General features: G+C 39.6%; 1 protein-coding gene across 6 annotated transcripts in view; it reads right to left on the bottom strand.

Annotated features, from left to right (window-relative positions):
- arid1b (AT-rich interactive domain 1B) overlaps positions 1–20,584 on the bottom strand; it is a 421,995-nt gene that overhangs the window by 61,398 nt on the left and 340,013 nt on the right. For all 6 annotated transcript variants that reach the window (XM_063056016.1, XM_063056019.1, XM_063056018.1 and 3 more), the window contains one exon: positions 3,130–3,275. In XM_063056016.1, the coding sequence (XP_062912086.1) occupies positions 3,130–3,275 (146 nt within the window). The remainder of the gene's footprint in view (positions 1–3,129; positions 3,276–20,584) is intronic.

Below are 20,584 nucleotides of genomic sequence, written 5' to 3'. Positions count from 1 at the left end.
CAAAGCTATTAGGATTGGTAGGTTAACTGTAAGTTGTCCCCAGAGTGTAGGTCAGTGGCAGAGTCGGAGTTGGGGGGAGGGGGGAGTTGATGGAAATATGGAAGAATAAAACATTGCAGGATTAGTGTAAACGCATAATTGATGACTGGTGCGGACAGCAGCCCGAAGGCTCTTTACTGCACTTGATGACTCTTTCCAGTTAAAAAAATTTGAATCTATCATAAAGGAAATCTAATACATTAAAAATCACAGAGTAAATACCCCACTGGCTTTAACTGCTATGGTTAATGGATGCAAGAGTTCCACAGGACAGTAGATATATTTTTTGTTGATGGGATCATTGGCAATGTTGCCAAATATTTGCTGTCTGTAACTACCCCTCAACTAAAAAGGCACACAGTATTCCAGAGGCTTTAAATGGTAGTACAATGACATGCTTGCTTCTCCACTCAAATCCTCCAAAGAAAACCAAAATACCATTTGCCTTCTTAATTGCTTGCATTTGAAATACTTGCTTTTCATAACTGGTAAACCAGAACATCCAATTGTTTTTGTACATGAACAATTCCAATAATACACTGTCTTATTTTATCCATCCACTGAAATGGATAACTTCACATTTGCTCACCTTATCACATTTCAACTTCTAAAAATGCCTTTATCCTCAGAAAGCTAAATTTCTCAAATTCACATCTGAAGGAAATACTGTGATAAACAGAATCTGAACAAACTAACATCGGGGAGGCTTTGGGATGTCATTACTCTAATTTTCTTTGTGATTTAAATATTCTGAGCCACAAGTGCACAAAATAATCGACTCAAAGAAAATCTGCTTGAAAATTACTTCATCTCAAGAAATTTCCATTCTGCATTATATTTTGTTTCTTTATTACATGAAGGCACAACAACAAAGTTCATACTAACCTATTTACTTCCTTTTATATCAAAAATGAAATTTAGAAATTTAAAATATAATGGCTTTAAATTTACTAGAGTCAGAAGTCCAAAACCTGAGTAAGTTGGATTGTGAAATTTATTTTGATACACAGAGGTGCTCTAGAATACTAGAGTGCTTAAGGATAATGTCTTGTAATGCTTTTTATGGGACTTCTACAGTTTTCAAAGCAATATTAATTGTCTAATATTGTTGACTTTTGGCAGATAGTTTGTACGTACCCTTCCTGGAAATGTGATTTTAACAGGCTACTGCCTGACAATGGACATGTCACATATATATTCCCTTAGGAGTATGTGCTAATTGAATTGGTATATGTTCAAAACTATCCATGGGACAGCCAGTTGAAAGGGTGGTATGTTTGTCATTTGGTATCTCCACTCTTTAGCTTGGGCTGGTGAGTGTGAAATGATGCACTCCTTGTGCGATTTACGCTGGGGTTCTCTCTGTTCTTGGTGGATGGACTTGTGGTCTTCAGTGTCTCCTGAATGCTCCTCCTCTATTTTGCCTCAAGAACACCCTAGAACTTAGTTGGAATGTTGCAGTTTTTCCAAGCATTTTTGAGAGCATCTTTGAAACATTTTCTCTGATTGCCCAGTAATCTTCCCCTGCAAGTTGCACCGAACAAAGTCCCTGTTTTGGGTTCAGAGTGTCAGTAAAGCCAACTGAGTCAATAAGGGAATTAGTGCCAGGGCTGTTGGCCTGTTGGCCTGTTGAGGATACTTAAAAGTGATTTGTTATCCTCCCAGTGGATCTGGAGGACTGTTCATTGGTAGAATCTTCTCAGTCCCTTGTGATACATGGGGAAGATAGCCCAGATCTCTGAACATACTGAAGACAGAGATCAATGCTTCATGTTTGAACACAAGTTTGGTAACAGGTTTGAGTTTTTGATCTTTAAATCCACTTTTCTTCAGTAAGCATGTTGTAACCGATGGTGAAATTGTTCATCAATATTTATCTTTGTCAATAAATACAAGGAGGAAAATGACCTACTTTTTCCTGGCCCTTTGTTACTGGGGAGTGTTGTTGTATAATGAGGTCAATTTAGCAAAGGACTTTGGTCTTGTCGGTGCATACAAGACCCATCTTCTCATATGTTTCAGTGAATAAAGCTAACAGTGGCTTAGTGCTGAATGCACACAAAAGAGAACATGGTAAATTGCCGAACTAGGGGCAACATTCTTTCATGGAGTTTTACAGCACAGAAACAGGCTCAACACATCCAAGCCCATCAAGTACATATCTACACCTATACCACTTGCAGGCATTTTGCTCTGGAAGGTCAGTTGATTTAGCTTACTAATAATCCTGTATACTTTATCCACTTTGACAGGAAGCTTGGAGGGGAGTAGCAGCATTGCAAACAACAATGTCAGGGCAATGGAGCAATCTTACCTAATTCACTAGACCGAGCTCTCTTTTTTTACCCACTGGTTAGAGTCAAGGCCTGCATGTCACCGTAATGCAAAGGTAAGAAGGGGAGAAATTTCTATTGGAAGCAAGTTTGAGAAGGGTGTTCAACAGCCCCTCCTAATTGACAATCAAAAGTTTCAGCAAGGTTGAGAAAGACTGTAAATAGTAGATGGCACCTCCTCCTGCTTTTTCTTTAAGTTGCAGAGTAAAGATCATGTCCACAATGTCCCTTAATACTTGCTCATGAATTATATTAAATCTGACCTTTGGGTAAGGCGCTAGATGTCTGGCATCTAGGAATCATACCCCAAGCATAGAATTAATGTCTTCTCCGAGTAAGTGAAGGTACAAAAAGCTGTACAAAAATGCAGACAACTGGACATTTTGATACTAAGTTAAAGGAAGCTAATTTGCCAATGATCAGATTCTTTGCATTGCTTTCTCTTCAATTTGTAAGAAATAATCTGCAGCCGATTTATCGCCCTTCCCTAAAACAACTGAACTGTTATAAGACAAAATAATTGTTCAAACAGTTTATCTGTTACATCTCTGATCAATAAAAAGGAGATATTTCTTTTCTTAAGTACCTGCAAAATGCATGAATTGGTAATTAATATGCATTGCATTTCATCAATACCTGCAATTTTCTTAACTCCTGAAAGTGCATACAATAGAGATCAAACCTCTTCCCTAGCTTCTCAAAAGGGAGCTATGTTCTTTTCAACAGTATAATTCTCGCCATTTTGAACGTGATTTACCTGAAGAGCTGTTCACCATATTGGATGCCATGTTGTAAGTAGTGGTCTGAGGGTTCATCATTAAAGAACTGTTGTTCATTGGTTGGCTGTAGGGAGAGCTCGAGCCCATCATACCACTTTGGTTCATGCCAGCGTATCCAGCTTGCCTGAAAAAAAAGACAGCATACATGGTTGTTTGCATAAACATGACACAGATAGACCGAGAATGTAAAGCAAGATACAAAGGTACATATCTGACAGCAGCAGCATGCTCCATGATCAGTAACATGGGGGGAAGACTCCAGGGCTGGAGACAGATGCTGGATTGAAAGCAACAGTGTGGAACACCAAGGAAGAGCAAGGATAAAGATAAAGAATGAAAAGAGGTCAAGTGTTAAGCAACAGCAAGCACAACACTGGAACAGCAATAGTTAAAACAAACCGTATCCCGTTAAGCTCTCACACGTCACTCAATATCATTGCCAATTTTCAGGAACATTTATACCACAGAATTACCAGAACCATTGCAAACGGCATGGGTTTGATTTTTAAAATTCATTTTCTATTTATGTCCCAATATACTGTACTTTAATGATTGTTTGTATATTATAGATATCCAGGAACATTGAGAACTGATAACCTAAGTGTCACCAACACTAGGCAAGCTATCAAAATAAATCAACAGCACTTGCTAATATGGATGACAACTAGTGTAAGCTTTACTTATAGTTTTAAAACATACAATAACCATTCACAAAATTATAATCAACACATTTCGTTGGAATCACTGAAGGACAGTGAAGAATTCTCCAAATTTAAAGTCAGAATTAATATCAACAAGAAGGGTTTGTTGTAAAATACTGTAACCAATGAGCATTTCACCCTGTATTTCTGGAATTTCAAGATGGTGGGACAATTCTAATTTCTGATTCTTATAGATTACTTGTCAAAGGGTGTGTTGTTCCCTAAAACTCATGCTGTTACCCACTCATAAAATCTACCCCTTTTACTTTCAACAGATTTCAAAGATGGAGCAGAGAAAGATCTTGATCTTCTCTTTCAAGTTCCTTGGAAGCTGTCACTTTACCTCCGACACAGCTTACTATTCTTAAATAATACAAAAGTTGTTAAATTATATATCCTGCCAAAGTCGTGCCAAATGTCATAGAACACTGAAAGTGCAAAGCTTTATTAGTGAATTATAAGACACAGGAGCAGAATTAGGCCATTCAGCCCATTGACTCTGCTCCACCATTCCACAGCTGATCACGGATCCCAGTCAACCCCATACACCTGCCTTCTTGTCATATCCTTTGATGCCCTGACCGATCAGGAAACTATCAATTTCCGTCTTAAATGTACACATGAACTTGGCCTCCACTGCAGTCTGTGGCACAGCATTCCACAGATTTACTACTCTCTGGCTAAAAAAAATTCCTACTTACGTCTGTTCTAAAGGGTCACCCCTCAATTTTGAGGCTGTGTCCTCTCGTTCTGGATAGCCACACCATAGGATGCATAGCACTTTTTCCTTTGTAATAGCAATGGCACTCACTCCTGCTCCCTAACACTCACTGACCTCTGGCACACTGCTAGTGTCTTCCACAGTGAATACTGTTGCAAGGTACCCATTAAATTCATCTGCCAACTTTCTGCCCCCCATTACTACCTCACCTGCATCATTTTCCAGTGGTCCAATGTCAATTCTCACATCCCTTTTACTCTTTATATAACTGAAAAAACTTTTGGTATCCTGCTTTATATTATTGGCTAGCCTGCCCTCATATATTTCATCTTTTCCCTTCTTATAACTTTTCAGTTGCCTTTTGTTGGATTTTAAAAGCTTCCCAATCATTCAACTTCCCACTCACTTTTGCCACCTTATATGCCTTTCCATTGGCTTTTATGCAGCCCTTAACTTCCTTTGTCAGACATGGTTGCCTACCCCTGCCATTTGAGAACAACTTCCTCTGTGATGAAATTACTCATGTCCACCAGTACAAGAGATAAACCTGGACTATGAAAGAAACAAAATCAATCGGAACATTGTCCAAATATGCTTCCTGAAAAAATGTGTGCAGAGGATCGCGAAGGAAAAAACATATCGTTTGGTCAAGGTGAAGACCACCAAGTTTAGCGTTGATCCTTTTCAAAATAAAAACTGTCGAGACTCTCTGTTTAAAGCACTAATATTAAAAAAAAATGGCAATTAGAAATAGTTCTAGCAATTAAGAGTCGAAACATTTTGCAATCGACACAGATTAAATCCATTTGTATTGAGTCTTCCTACAAAGGAATTAGAATCTTAAACCATTGGTGCTCTTCTAATACTCAGTCTAATAAAATCTGAGATTTTATTTATCCCACTGGTCAAATTGACAGCCTAGTAAGCTGTGCTATTTTCTCTTGTTGTTAAAAATGCGTCACATTTTATGTTGTTGTCTTTCGACATTGATCTTACAATTTTGTTTCATTAATTGCACTTGTAGAAAACAGGCCAAGATCTTAGTTCCTTTTCTACCACTAGAAAGCTTGTGAATGTGGAGTTATTGGCTAATCATTGAAATCTCTATTTAATTTAGAATGAATCAGACACAAGACAAGGAAAGCCACAGAAATAGAAAGCTCTGAAAGCTTCAGCTCGGAAAAGCTCAAAATGACTTGTTTCTCCCAAACATGCATGTTTTAAGTTATAGTATAATTTATTCCAAAATATTATTTGCTCAGAAAAATCTATCTAATTTGAACTTGCATTAATCAATCTGTTTCATCTTCCTTTATGGACTGGTTCAAAGAAATAATGTTTCCACTTTGCTGATATATTCAAAATCATTAATGGTTCTGTTCACATAAATAAGGAAAAACTGACAAATGGTAGTGGTTAGAAAAAGAGTAAACAGTGGTAACGAAATTGCACAAGAACTAGAGCAAAATTTTAAAATATAATTCTTGAAATAACCATGAACACTGATGCAATAACAACTTTATGAAGAAAATTTGATAAATATTTGAGCAAATATAGAGCTATGATGGAGTATGGGTAGGTGTACAGTTCAAATAAAGGAATTTTACAGCTTTTGTTCAGCAAAAGACTTTTAAATATGAATTAGTTTCATTTTAAGCATGTTGTTTGTGTAATTACATTGTTTTCTCCAATGTAAATAATGAACTTCTTTGGTATTAATGATTAAGCAAAAAAAAATTCACATCAAGCGCGTAAGAAACTGTGAAGAGATGGTTACAGATGCCCAAAACAACGGTAATGAAGGAAGATTAGGTTGAATGAACACAGAACTGCGGCTATTCCCCTCACTAATTACAAATGATGTTGGGGAAGTGCCACAAGTTCACTATATTTTATAATGCTAGAGAAAAACAGAATAAGTGAAAGCAATCACAACTGTTGCTCTGTATAATCACTTGAAATGCCATTACGCTACTTAAGGATTTATCTTGCCCAGCATTTGCATTATCTCCCTTCAGAGATAATTAAGCAATTCATATTGAAAAGATACAAATAGTTGATGCTAAAATAACTGGTTTCATTATTACCCACTTAGATACTGAGACACAGGGCAGCACAGGTCAACTCAGTTCAAGGTAGGATATGAAATCTGTTGTGGAACAGTTAACAGGTAAATGAGACAAGTTCAGGTGGGCAACTTGGTCAACATAGACAAATTGGACTGAAAAGCCCATCTCAGTGTGAGATGATTTCTGAGAAGGCCAGCAAAAATAGCGCAGCTTATTAGGATGTCAATCTGACGAGTGGGATAAATCAAATTTTAGATTTTATTAGATTGAGGAATACCAGCAGAAGAATATCAATGCTTCAAGCAGAGTCCCAGGATACATATGGAAAGAAAGGAACTAACGGTCAGCTGCTCTCTGGGACTTGATTTTAATACACTGAGAGTTAACCAAGATTAACTGTTGCTTTCTATGCCTTTGAGTCAGTCCCAAGCAACAATACACAACAGCTTGATGATGGTGCTACCTACATGGGATGCTCAAATTTTTACTATTATAGCTCACCTTTTTAAAAATAAGTATTCAGAAATTAACTTAATAAATCAGTGTCAGTAATCTTAGTGCCAATTTAACACATTTCCAGGGGATTTTAAAAAAATTTCCATCAAAGAACATAGTTTCTTCAGTGAATGATTATTAAAAAGCAATGCGGATCAACAGGAGAGTTAAATTAGCTGTTTGCAATGTTTTGCAATGGTGTGAGACTGCAGGGTTTAACATACAATCTAGTTTTCCTTCATTTTGGATCTTGGAATTTTAAAACACACTTAAGATGCAATAAATCACATAGTAAATACTGGCTCAATTCCAGATCTTTACTCTGGGGAGATCACAATATGAAAGTGAACTATTAGTAGAACTACATTTGCAAATCACTGTAAGCAATGAATTGTTAAATATAGCTGTGGGGAAGTTAGGCTGCAAGAACTTTTTATTTTGGAAAATTAAATGTTTTCCCCAAGTGTAATTTTTTCATTAAGATGAACATCAGGAAACAAGTCTAAGAAGTTCATCTGCAAACTTTGACGCTAGAGTTTATTTATCACTTCCAAAAGATATTTTGGCCTGTGACATAAAACTCTTTATATTTAAATAATTTCCATAAAACTTTATTAGGATCTTCCAGGGCAGAGCCTGCCAAACATGAGCGGTATTCTTTAAACAGGTGTGAGTAGATATTGACTGAAAATACAAAAGATAGCTTCAACTTTACTCAAAAATTTACTCAGAGGTAGTGCAACCCAAAGCACTACCCATTAACCACGAGCTGATGCAGAGTCTCAACACAAAACCTCAATAATTGCTTTCCTCCCACACATGCTGCAGAGCTCCTCCAGCTTGTTTTATTGCATGTGAAATTTCCAGTCTTTGACTCTTTCACAAATCTATTGTGCTTTAGGAGAGAAGAATATCTGGCCTAAGGCAAGCAGCCTGTGTTGGGAAACAGTGTAGGAACTAACATCCAAGGAAACGTAATAAACTAATAAATGTGACAAACTTCTGACACTGTCCAAGAAACAGCAGAAAATATTTTGATTGTATCCATTTTAAGATAAGACTATAAGATACAGGAGCAGAATTAGGTCACATAGCCTATCAAGTCTGTTCTGCCATTCAATCATGTGTAAGTTTTCAAGATTCAAGATTGATTAATGCTATTTCCAGTACATAAGTGTAAAAGAGAATGAAATAATTGTTACTCCAAAGCTCATGCAGCACAAAAAATCACAGTAAGGTAAAGAACACAAAAAACTTAATAAATATAAATACATAGAATAGCTTATATACATAGATTGATTGTTTGCTCATAAAGTAAAGCCCCTCCTCCCCTTCCAGGTGAGCAGCCATTGTCTGTAACCACAGCAAAAAGCAGGACTCTGCGGCCAGGCTAGACAACATTCCAGCCGAGTACTCAGGAAGTGTGCACACCAGCTCACTGACATCTTCAACACTTCACTCATCATCCATCAACCATCATCATCCCTGTACCAAAGAACACTTACACCTTCAGAACTAATTGACCACCATCACCTCCCCCCCCCCAACAGTGGCACTGACACCAATCATCATGAAGTGCGTTGAATGGCTAGTAATGGCACCTATCAAAACCTCCATTCCTGCCACATTGGATACTCATCAATATGCTTACCAATAGAACCATTCCATGACAGATGTCATAGCATCTGTCATGCACAGGCCCTGACCCACCTAGAAAACACGAGCACTTATGTCAGAATGCTGTTTCTGGATTTCAGTTCAGCTTTCAAAAGTATTGTCTCACAGATCTTGGTGAGCAAACTATTCTTTGGTTTAATACACCGCTGCACAACTGGGTGTTGGACTTCCTAACCAACTGACGTCAGATAGTCAGGATGCACAACCGCTCCTCCCTTCCATCATCCTCAACGTGGGTGCCCCCCCCCCCAGGGCTGTGTGCTGACCCCATTGCTGTACACTCAGCTCACACATGACTGCATGGCCAAACAGCCGAGTAATCACATTGTCAAGTTTGCTGGTGACATGACAGTGGTGGGGTTTATCATCAACAACGATGAGGCAGCCTACAGAGAGGAGGTGGAAGAGCTCAAGGCCTGTTGCCAGGCAAATAACCTCTTCCTCAATGTCAACAAAAGAGGTGATCAACTTCAGGAGAACTTGTACTACTCATTCCCCACTTTACATAGGCATCACAGCAGTGGAAACTGAGAGTAGTTTCAAACTCCTGGGAGTGCACATCTCACACAATCTTTCATGGTACCAGAACACATTCCACACAAGTAGGAAAGCTCACCAACGCCTCTACTTTCTGAGGAGGCTGAAGAGAGCTGGACTGTGTACATCCATATTTATGTCATTCTACAGATGTACAGTAGAGAGCATCCTAACATACTACATCACTGCATGAACAGAAACTCCACTACAGTGGACAGGAAGGATCTACAATGGGTAGTCAAACTGCTCAATCCCATTGTCCCACCTTCTGCCTGTAACCTTTAAACCCTCACCATTCAAGTACCAATCAATCTGTGCTCATATTCACCAAATTACTCATCTCAGTTTTAAAGGGATGATCCTTAATTCTGAGACTGTATCCTCACAAGTGCATTCAAAACTTTGGAAAGTGGTGGTTAAGGAGACTGTGGATGCACAGGTAGTCATATTGCAAAATTCTGAAGATTCTCGAAGAGCTGAATCCCACTATTTGAGAGGGAGAGAGGAAACCAAGAATAATACAGCTGTTAGACCGACATCTTTCATAGGGGAAATAGTCACATTTATTGTTAAGTAACTGGTACAGGACACTTAGAACAGAATGAGTGCTCAAAACCTAACTGGATGAAAAAAAGATTTTGACAAACCTGTTAAAAGTTGCCTTTAGGTTTTAACCAAAATACATCAGAAGAAAAGAGCAGAACTGAAAATATCAGTGTTTTAGAAAACCTTTGAAAGAGTATCCCCTAACAGATTTTTGAACAAAAGTAGAGCCCAAGAGAATATAGCGGTGTGGATTGAGGACATTATATTCAGAGAGCACTACAGCACAGAAACAGGTGCTATGCCTATTTGATTTGCTCAACTGTTACTCTGCATTGTCCCATCAATCTGCACCTGGATTGGAGCACTCCATACTCTTCCCACCCAGATACTTAACCAAACTTCTCTTAACATTCCCTCTAATTTGTAATGACCAATGTGTGCAAAAATCTTGTGCTATGCAATTTCTTCAATAAAAACAGTATAGATAAGCCAGTCCCAAAATCTGCAGACAAATTATCACAAACTCAACATTGTCACCAGTATCTGTATCAGAAACTTGAAAGGAGATATGATTTCATACAATCATGAAATACACTTAACATGTCAAGAAGGGTGACAACCTTTAAGCGCAGTTCAAATTTCTTTGGGCACTAGTAGCAAAAGACGTGTGCACATACACACCTTATAGGGAATACTGAATTGAACCCGCATTCACCACTTCTGCTGAGATCTCACTCCATGCTTGTACCACCCTGACTGAAGTTGTTCCCCCTTCAGGTTCTCTTAAAATACTTCACCTTTCACCCTTAACCTGTAGCTCCAGTTTCACCCAATCTCATTGGAAAAAGCCTGCTTCTATTTACCCTATCTATACCCCTCACAATTTTGTATACTTCTATCAAATCTGCCTTCATTTTCTTACATGCCAGTGAATAAAGTCCCAACCTGTTCAACATTTTCCTGTAACTCAAGTCCTGGCAACAGCTTTATAAATGTTCTCTGTACTCTTTCAATTTTATTAATCTTTCCTGCAGGTAGGTGAAAGAACTGCAAATAATACTCCAAGGGCCAGAATTCAATTAGATTTAGTTGTCACATGTTCATCGAACACACAGTGAATTGTGTCAAATCAAATCACTGAGGATTATGCTGAGCAGCTTGCAAGAGTTGCCACATTTTCTGGCGCCAACATAGCAGGCACATAACTCACTAACTCTAACTGTACATCTTTGAATTGTGGGAGGAAACCAGAGGAAATCGACTTGGGTGTAGGGAGAATGTAGAAAATTAGACAGAGTGGTGGGATTGAAACCCCAATCATACAGCTGGTGCTGTAATACATTGTGTTATTGTGCTGGCCCATGTCATTTTCAGTTGAGAGTCTGTGACTAGTGGGGTAACAAAGAGAGTTGTGCTGGGCCCCAGTGCTCACAATTTGAGTAATTTGGGTAATTTATGTTGTGATTCTCAAAAAAAGGTCTGGAATCCCAGGGTAGAATTGGGTCTTTGGTTGCTCAAGCTAAGCTTGTACAATAATAACTAAGGATCTATTCTTTCCTACTCTTCGTAAGTGGTTCTTTGACTCTACAATCAAATAACAGGATTATATTCTGCCTAACTTCTTTCCCAGGTTTTTTGTTTTCAAGACTTGGTTAGGTCATTGCTACACATTTAGGATACAAAGAACTAAGATACAAAATTAAGCTACAAGAATAATTATGTCTTAATATTACACCTTTCAAAATTGCTTTTTTAAAATAAAAGTGCAATATTGTGTCTTGGTTTGACAGGCTACAATCAGAAAGTAAGAAACTGAAAATCGCACTACTTTTCTCTAAAAAAGGTTTAAGGTATAACAACGAAAAATACTCTAACCCTATGTACTATAAGAGTTTAGTAATCAGAACACACCTTGAAGAAAACGAAGAGCTTTGACAGAGATGTACTAGAATATGATGCATTAGGGTAAGTTCAACAGAAAAAGCTATTACCACTGAAAAGGTGTTCAATGAGAAGAGGAAAAGGATTTAAAGTATACAGGGGGAGGGGAATTGCAAGGAGGAGTTTTGCCAAGGACTGTCATGATCTGGAATTTTCTACTTGTGAAAGCTGTAAATCAGGAATTTCAAAGGAGGATCTGAGAAAAAACAATGTTAAAAATTGAATAAATGTCTGATAATAGTATGTTCCATCCTCCTTTCATATAATATTGCTCAGAATTGCATCAAGATAAGGAAAGAAACATGGGCTAACTAATTCAACTCCCAAGTTCAAGACCAAACAGCAACACAGAAAGTTTATCAACCACAAACCAAAAAGGGCATGTGGAGAGTGAAGTGATAGTGCAGAAGTGTAGGCTACGCAAAAAGTCTGTGTTCTCTGGGACATGAGTATCTTCTTTCCCAAAGTCAGCTGCTGTCGAGTATCACTGTTAGGGGATCTTTATCATTCTGCATCATGTTGTCTTCGTGGAAGAGGAACAGCAAAGATACTCAGCGACAGAAAACAAAGTAATAAGATAACTCATTTAGACATTTTACAAGCTACAAATAGATATCAGGAGATTAATAAAGCTAAAATATCAACTTTAAAACAGCACAGAATTTTGAAATATTTTTTGTGAAGGAATGACAACCTGCACAGATAAAATTAGCTTCCTTTGAGAGTCAGAAGGATTGTGAAGCAGTATTAAAAACCAAATTATGTCTCGATTACAAGGTCTAATACTGCAGGATTACTCGTCATAGAGCTTAAACTTCTCAAGAGTACACCTTGTGGAAGACTGGGAAATTGCAGTTAGCAACCTCAGTTCTTTTATTTTATCTGCAAAATCTGGGCTAACAAAGATAATCTCTATCGTGAAGAGTTGGTGGCAGTTTTTGCATGGGACAAGCAGGTTCCTGGGCCCGTTCAGGCATAGCTCCAATACCACTCACCCGTGGAATGGCAGAAGATGCACAAACTCTCCTCTGACCAGGGTCCTTTACTCAGCCTCTTAGCCAGAGTAAGGAGACCAATCTGTAGGGGGAAAAGAAAATAACCTTCAGTGGTCCAAGCCACTTGAGAGGCACATAGTACATCTGCCCACCATACACTGATGGTGTATGGAGCTACCACCACCTAATTATCATCTGGTTGGCACTTGCATTGTAAATCAGAAAACTTCCAGTTATGGTTAACTGGATTCTGCTTTTCAGGGGATCGTGTGTTGCCATCTGGTGTAATGGCAAAAGAATGATGGACTCCTACAACAAAAGCAAATTTGGAGAAAGGGAGTTAAAACATTTAGTTTAGGCAAAATATTTCAAAGAACTTTAAATTCAGGCACTGGCTACTACATGCACTACCAGGAATTAAATATTTTTCTAAAAAAATTGCATCTGAACAGGAGTCATTGTTAATGCAGTGAGAAATCAACATTTAAGGGTCAGCACATTTACAAGCAAAGTTGGCCATGCTGCAGACTTCCAGGAGCATAAGCTAAATAGATGACGTGACAGCAGAAACCTGCATTGATACAGTTTAATATATTATAAAGGTCCAAGATCTATTAGGGAAATATGATCAAACAAAATTTGAACACAAAGACATGTATTTAACACAGGTGTCCGATAACTTGGTCAAATAGCAGACACAGGAGTGGAATCTGTGATGAGGGAACAGAGTTTGTGGTCAACAATGTCTCAGGACTTCCAAATATTTAGCTGAAGGAAATTTCTGTTTGCCCAGAAATGTGATACTTTATCAAGCACTGCAGACTGAAGAGAGTATGTGATTTCTCCACTTCATGGTCGCTGTCACAAAACACATCTTTTAAAATATTGATAAAAAGCTGTTTTGTAAATTGACACCAATTAATAACAGTTAGTCCAATCATCTACAAGGGACAAATACAAGAGACAACCTGCAGTGTGCCTACAGGAAACCATGAGATTTCTGTATTGAGCAGAAATATTAAGTGTCTAAGGTAAAGACTACTCTGAAAGGAATATATGCAGCTCAATTGCACAAAATAGATGATTTTTGTAAGCTAGATAGCATGATTATGTAAAACATGAATTAGTTTAAATGTTGATGATGAAAATGCAGTAACAATAAGTCTCAAACTGAAATATAATGGATATAATTTTACAAGAGATAGCTAAAGTTTAAAATATTAAAGATCAAAGTGCTAAATTAGAACTTCATTTTGTTAAGAGGCATATATAGCTGTAATTACTAACAGATGCTAGCAGAGAATGTATTTCTTTCCCTTTGACATTTCAATGCACTGTATCCATTTATTTTAACATCCTCAGCAACCTTCAGCCCATCATTACCACGACATTGCTAGGGCTTCTGAGAAAAAAAGAAGGCAAGCAGTGCTTTGCTGGCATTATCAACAAGAGTATGAATTATATATGTAGCCAGCTTAAATACAATACTTTCATCCACCATAAGCAATCTGTGATCCTTGGAGAACTTCAAAAGACGATAAAAATTCTACTGAAAATTGCCCTAAAAGCTCGTAAATGAAACATCACTGAACGCAGAGACTTTTCTTCCCCCTCATTAACCCTGTACTGCTGAGGTCAATTCATGAAAGCGAGATAGTTCATCAGTCCAATAGAGATAAAGGTTCTGTCGCATTCAGTGGCTGAAAATTCTTCTTTGCTCCAAGTGCGCTTTACCCAAGAGACTATTTTTAGAAGTTATGGCCTCCAGATATTATTGAATAAAGCAGATAAGGAAAACCTAAATGCCGCCTATAATGTGCCTTGCTTTCATAAATCTATGTTTAAAACAAGCTTTAAACCCATACTCTATTCTTATCTCTGCATTTTGAGGCCAAACTTGTATACTTAACTACATTTATTATTGCTTTAGAAAATTTACATTGTGCCAATATCATATAGTGGAATATTGCTTTGCAAAACAAAATGGCAGAACTGGAAAAAGACCAAAAGTGCAGTGAATGGCAAATGAATTTTGTTACTCTGCCAATGACCCAGTCAATCTATTATTCCACAAGTAGCAGAATATCACAGGCAAGGAAAATCTGAACATTGATCTGCTATCAAAATTGTATTATGTCCTTATTAGTGAGAGTGAAAAAACTGCGGTATCTTTGGATTATGTCCGAGCAAGGTCCTCTGTAGTCAAATGATTTGTCATTATTCTTAAGATTCATGCATATTTCAGGATGAAGGAAACATACAAGGACCTAGGTCAAATAGAGGTACATGCACTCAGAGGAGAAAGAACCCAGTCGGCAGAACAAGTGAGTAAATGCACATCAAGGAAATTCAAAGCTAAATTGTGTCTGTTTTAATGCAAGGGGTATAATAGGTAAAGCAGATGAATTCAAATTTTTAATTAAGATTGTGGTCCATGATATTGTTGCCATCAGTGAAACATTGTTAAACAATGGGCAGCTCTGGCAATTCAATGTTACAAGGTACAGAATTTTCAGACGAAACAGAGGCAGGATTAAAATGGGAGAAGGTGCTGCAATGTGAGTCAAAGATTTCATTTCTTCAGCATTGAGGGAAGATATCCTTGAAGGTGCCTCAAACAAGGTCATGGAGAGAGATTGGATGTAAAAAGGGTGCCATCACCTTGCAGGGGTATCTTAAAAGACATCTCCATAGTCAAAAGAAGTTAAAGAAACTGACACACAAGTACAAAGAGATAAGATTGGTTTATCATACTGTTTGCTTTACTCAGAATTCCTCTGTCAATAACTATTAAGAATGAATACACAGTTTTACAATACTGCAGTACTATTGGCAGTGTTCTAATTGGTTCTGTATTTCATTTAATTACAATTTGTTAGTTAAACAGTTTGTCTTTTTTTTATACTTTTTAACTATTTCCATGATACTTCGGCTATTTGGGGCAACCGCTTAATTGGGCCAAAATATACTAGTCCCAATGTGTTCCAATAAACCAGAACACACTATATTCAAAATTATTGGTGTTTTATAGTTCCATCACTACACGAGACAATGGGGTGACCCGTGCAATCTGATGTGAACAGAATGAACATTAAATTTTCCTGAATGCTATTGATATCGCTTTGCTTTAGAAATTGAAGAAGAAAACCTCAGTTTATTAAAGAAGAACGATGCATAGCAAGACAAATATAGCTCCTCCTCGTCTAACGAAGGACACTTTTGATGGCATCATTTCTGGTTGATCTGCCACCCTTGTGCCTCTCATTGTCATTCTGGAGACATGCAGTCCTTTGATTCATCGTCTCTTAATCTCTTCTGCTGTTTATTCTTTGTCTCTTTCTCTCTCCTCCTCCTGTGCCTGTTTTTGTCATTCTAGAGACATGCAGCCTTTTTATCCCCCGTCTCTTCATCTCTTCTGCTGTTTGTTCTTTGTCTCTGATCCTGGAGATGAGCATTTCTCAGCTCCTTTGTCTCTTCCTCTCTCCTCATTCTGTGCCTGTTTTTGTCATTCTGGAGATGTGCAGCCCTTTCAGCCCCCATCTCTTCATCTCTTCTGCTGTTTGTTGTTTGTCTCTGATCCCGGAGGCATGCATTTCTCAGCTCCTCTGTCTCTTCTTCTCTCATCTCTTTTGTCCTGACTCTTTGATCCTGAAGTCGTGCGGCCCTGGCCTCATCTGATTCTTGTTCTCTCCCTCTCCTTGCCGCTTCCTGATAACATTTGGCATCATCTCTTGACCACAACACCCCCCTTCTCTTTCCACGCAGCATAATTAAGCTGACCGTACTTTTTTTTACCCTAATGCTGGATAGAAAATATGAAGCAGTAACACCAAAGCCTCCAGGATGCCGACTATTCTTGATGTGGTTGGCGCTCTCCTAAATGGACGTGATATAATCACCGTTGTCCTTTGACTGCAGCAAAGGATTTGATAGGTGTCTCGAAGTACATCATTACAATAAGATTTAATTATCTCTTATTGATGGGTCTCAGTTTGACCTGTCCCAATCCTGCACATGCTGATGGTGATTAGCAGAATGTGACCGCTTGAAATAGAGCTGCCCTGCCCTGTTGTTCCGGTTGGTGTCGCTGCTGTGAGCATCGTGAGTCGCTTCTGAGGCTGGCCATGCGCATGCATCGTGGTATTGCATTGCTTCGCGGTTTCCATCATGGCTGACATTGGCTCTTGGGTGAAAGCGGGGCTGTTGATTTTGGCGAGTGAGCAATTTTTAACGAATATATAACCCTGAACCTTGCCTGCATTCTGTAAGTTAGCGCATTTTAAGTCGATTTAGCCAAAAATAGTGCCACTGTAATGCACCGTTTGCACTAATTCGAGGTTACAAACAGACAAATGGAGCATGAGTTTTAATAGTATATAGATAATCTTGGGTCAATGGTTAAATCAGCTGTGAAAGCAATTCTCCTGCTGGACGTTATTTATGAAAACAGATCCTTGTTCCTGTGCTCCACAGGACTTCACTTATCAGGTCTCTCAAACGTGCAGACCAAGTTACAAACCACGTCAGTGTGGACCTATGAGCAGAGAAAAAGACGGCCTCAAATTTTATGCTAGTAGCAGTCCTAAATTGCCTTTCTCTAGTTTCACTATGTTCATTTGTTTGACTTCGCACTTCATAATTAGTATGACATGTAGCTCAATTTCAGTGCTGCACTTAAATTGGTTCAAAACAACCAGTTTTGGGGGAGATTTGGTGTAGTGGTAATTACCACTGGATCAGTAATCCAAAGACCCAGTTATACACTCGGGAGATGAGCTCGAATTCCACCATGGCAGATGGTGGATTTGTATTCAATCAAAATATCTGATGACCATGAAACCATGTTGATTGTCGTAAAAACCCATCCGGTTCTCTAATGTCCTTTACATCTGGTCCCTTAATGTCGTAAGATCATAAGATATAGGAGAAGTAGGCCATTTCGCCGATTGAGTCTGCTCCGCCATCCAGTCATGGGCTGATGCAATTCTTCCAGTCATCCCCACTCCCCTGCTTTCACCCCATACCCTTTGATACCCTAGCTAATCAACAACCTATCTATCTCTGCCTTAAATACACCCAATGACTTGGCCTCCACAGCCGCTTGTGGCAACAAATTCCACAGATTTACCACTCTCTAATTTCGCCATATCTCAGTTCTAAAAGGACGTCCTTCAATCCTGAAGTCATCCACTTTTGTCCTAGTTATTACCATGGGAGATAACTTTGCCATATCTAATCTGTTCAGGCCTTTTAACATGTGGAATGTTTCTATGAGATCCCCCCTCATTCTCCTGAACTCCAGGAAATACAGCCCAAGAGCTGACAGACGTTCCTCATATGGAAACCCTTTCATTCCTGGAATCATTCTCATGACCATGTCCTTTACCTAGTCTGGCCTATATGTGGCTCCAGACCCACAGCAATGTGGTTGGCTCTTAAATGCCCTCTGAAATGGCCTAGCAAGCCATTCAGTTGTTTTCCAACCACTAAAATGAAAATAATAAGAAATGAACCCAGATGGTGAACCCAGCATAGACGTAGGCACTGGAAATGACAATGTCAAAACCAGCTCTGTCAACCCTGCAAAGTCCTCCTTACTAACATCTGGAGACTTGTGCCGAAGTTGGGAGAGCTGTCTCACAGACAACACCCTGACATAGTTGTACTGACAGTATCACACCTTACAGTTAACATTCTGTACTCCACCATCACCATTCCTGGGCATGTACTGTCTCACCAGCAGGACAGACCTAGCAGAGGTGGTGGCACAGTGGTACAGTAGAGAGGGAGTTGCCGTTCTCAACATTGACTCTGGACCCCATGAAGTCTCATGGCACCAGGTTAAACATGGGCAAGGAAACCTCCTGCTGATTACCACACACCATCCTCCCTCAGCTAATGAATCAGTACTTCTCCATGTTGTGCAGCACTTGGAGGAGGCATTGAGAGTGGCAAGAGCACAGAATGTACTCTAGGTGGGGGACTTCAGTGTCCATCACCAGGAGAGGCTCAGTAGTACCAGCACAGACTGAGCCGGTCAGGTCCTACTGGACATAACTACTAGACTGGGACGACAGCAGGTGGTGAGGAAACCAACAAGAGGGAAAAACACATGACCATATTCCCACCAACCTGCCTGCCGCGGAAGCACCTGTCCATGTCAGCATTGGCAGAAGTGACCACCGCAAAGTATTTGTGGAGACAAAATCCATCTCTACATTAAAGAACCCTCCACCACGTTGTGAGGCACTATCACCATGCTAAATGGGATTGACTTTGAACAGATCTGGCAGCCCAAGACTGGGCATCTATGAGGCGCTGTGGGCCATCAGCAGCAGCAGCATTGTACTCAACTTCAACTTGTAACCTCATGGCCCAGCATATCCCTCACTCTAACATTACCACTAGGCCAGGGGATCGACCCGGGTTCAATGAACTGTGCAGGAAGGCATGATGAGAACAACACCAGTCATACCTCAATATGAGGTGTCACCCTGGTGAAGCCACAATTCAGGATGACTTGCATGCCAAACACCATAACCAGCAACAAACAGACAGAGCTAAATGGTCCCACAACCAACAGATCAGATCTAAGCTCTGTAGTTCTGCCACATCCAGCCGTGAAAGGCGGTGGACAATCAAACAACTCACTGGAGGAGGAGACTTCACAAATACCCCCATCCTCAATGACAGAGGAGCTCAGCGCACTTGTACAAAAGACAAGGCTGAGGCATTTGCAACAATCTTCAATCAGAAGTGCCGAGTAGATGATTCAGCTCGGCCTCCTACAGAAGTCTCCAGCATCCCAGATGTTAGTATACAGCCAACCCGATTCAGCCCATGTGCTATCAAAAACAGTTGAAAGCACTGGATGCTGTGAAGGCTATGGGCCCAGACAAAATCCCAGCAATAGTTCTGAAGACCTGTGCTCTACAACTTGCCGCACCACTAGCCAAGCTGTCCCAGTATAGCTACAGCATCGGCATCTACCCGGCAATGTGGAAAATTGCACAGTTATGTCCTGTACACAAGAAACAGGACAAGTCCAAACCAGCCAATTTCCACCCTATCAGCCTGCTCTCAATCACAGCAAAGTAATGGAAGGGGTCATCAACAATGCTATCACTCAGCACCTACTCGGCAAGGATCTGCTTACGGATGCCCAGTTTGGGTTCCATCAAGGCCACTCAGCTCCTGACCTCATCACCTCCTTGGCCCAAACATGGACTAAAGAGCTAAATACCAGAGGTCAGGCTCTCAACATCAAGGCAATATTTGACTATGATATCAAGGTACCCTAGCTAAAATGGAGCCAATGGGAATTATGGGGAAAACTCTCTGCTGGTTGGAATCATACCTGACACAAAGGAAGATGGTTGTGGTCGTTGGAGGTCAATCATTTCATCCTCAGGGCATCACTGCATGAGTTTCTCAGGGAAATGTCCAAGGACCAACCATCTTCAGCTGCTTCATCAATGACCTTCCTACTGTCATAAGCTCAGAAGTGGGGATCTGCACCATTCGTGACTCCTCAGATAGTGAAGCAGTTCATACCCAAATGCAGCGGACTTGGACAATATCCAGGCTTGGGCTGACAAGTGGCAAGTAACATTCGAGCCACGCAAGTGCCAGGCAATGACCAACTCCAACAAGAGAGGTTCTAACAATCGTCTCTTGACATTCAGTGGCCTCACCATTACTGAATCTTCTACTATCAACATCCTGAAGGTCACCATTGACAGGAAACTGAA

The sequence above is a fragment of the Mobula hypostoma genome, chromosome 8 (assembly GCF_963921235.1).
Source record: "Mobula hypostoma chromosome 8, sMobHyp1.1, whole genome shotgun sequence".
Lineage (NCBI taxonomy): Eukaryota > Metazoa > Chordata > Chondrichthyes > Myliobatiformes > Myliobatidae > Mobula > Mobula hypostoma.
This window is presented reverse-complemented; position numbering and strand designations above follow the sequence as displayed.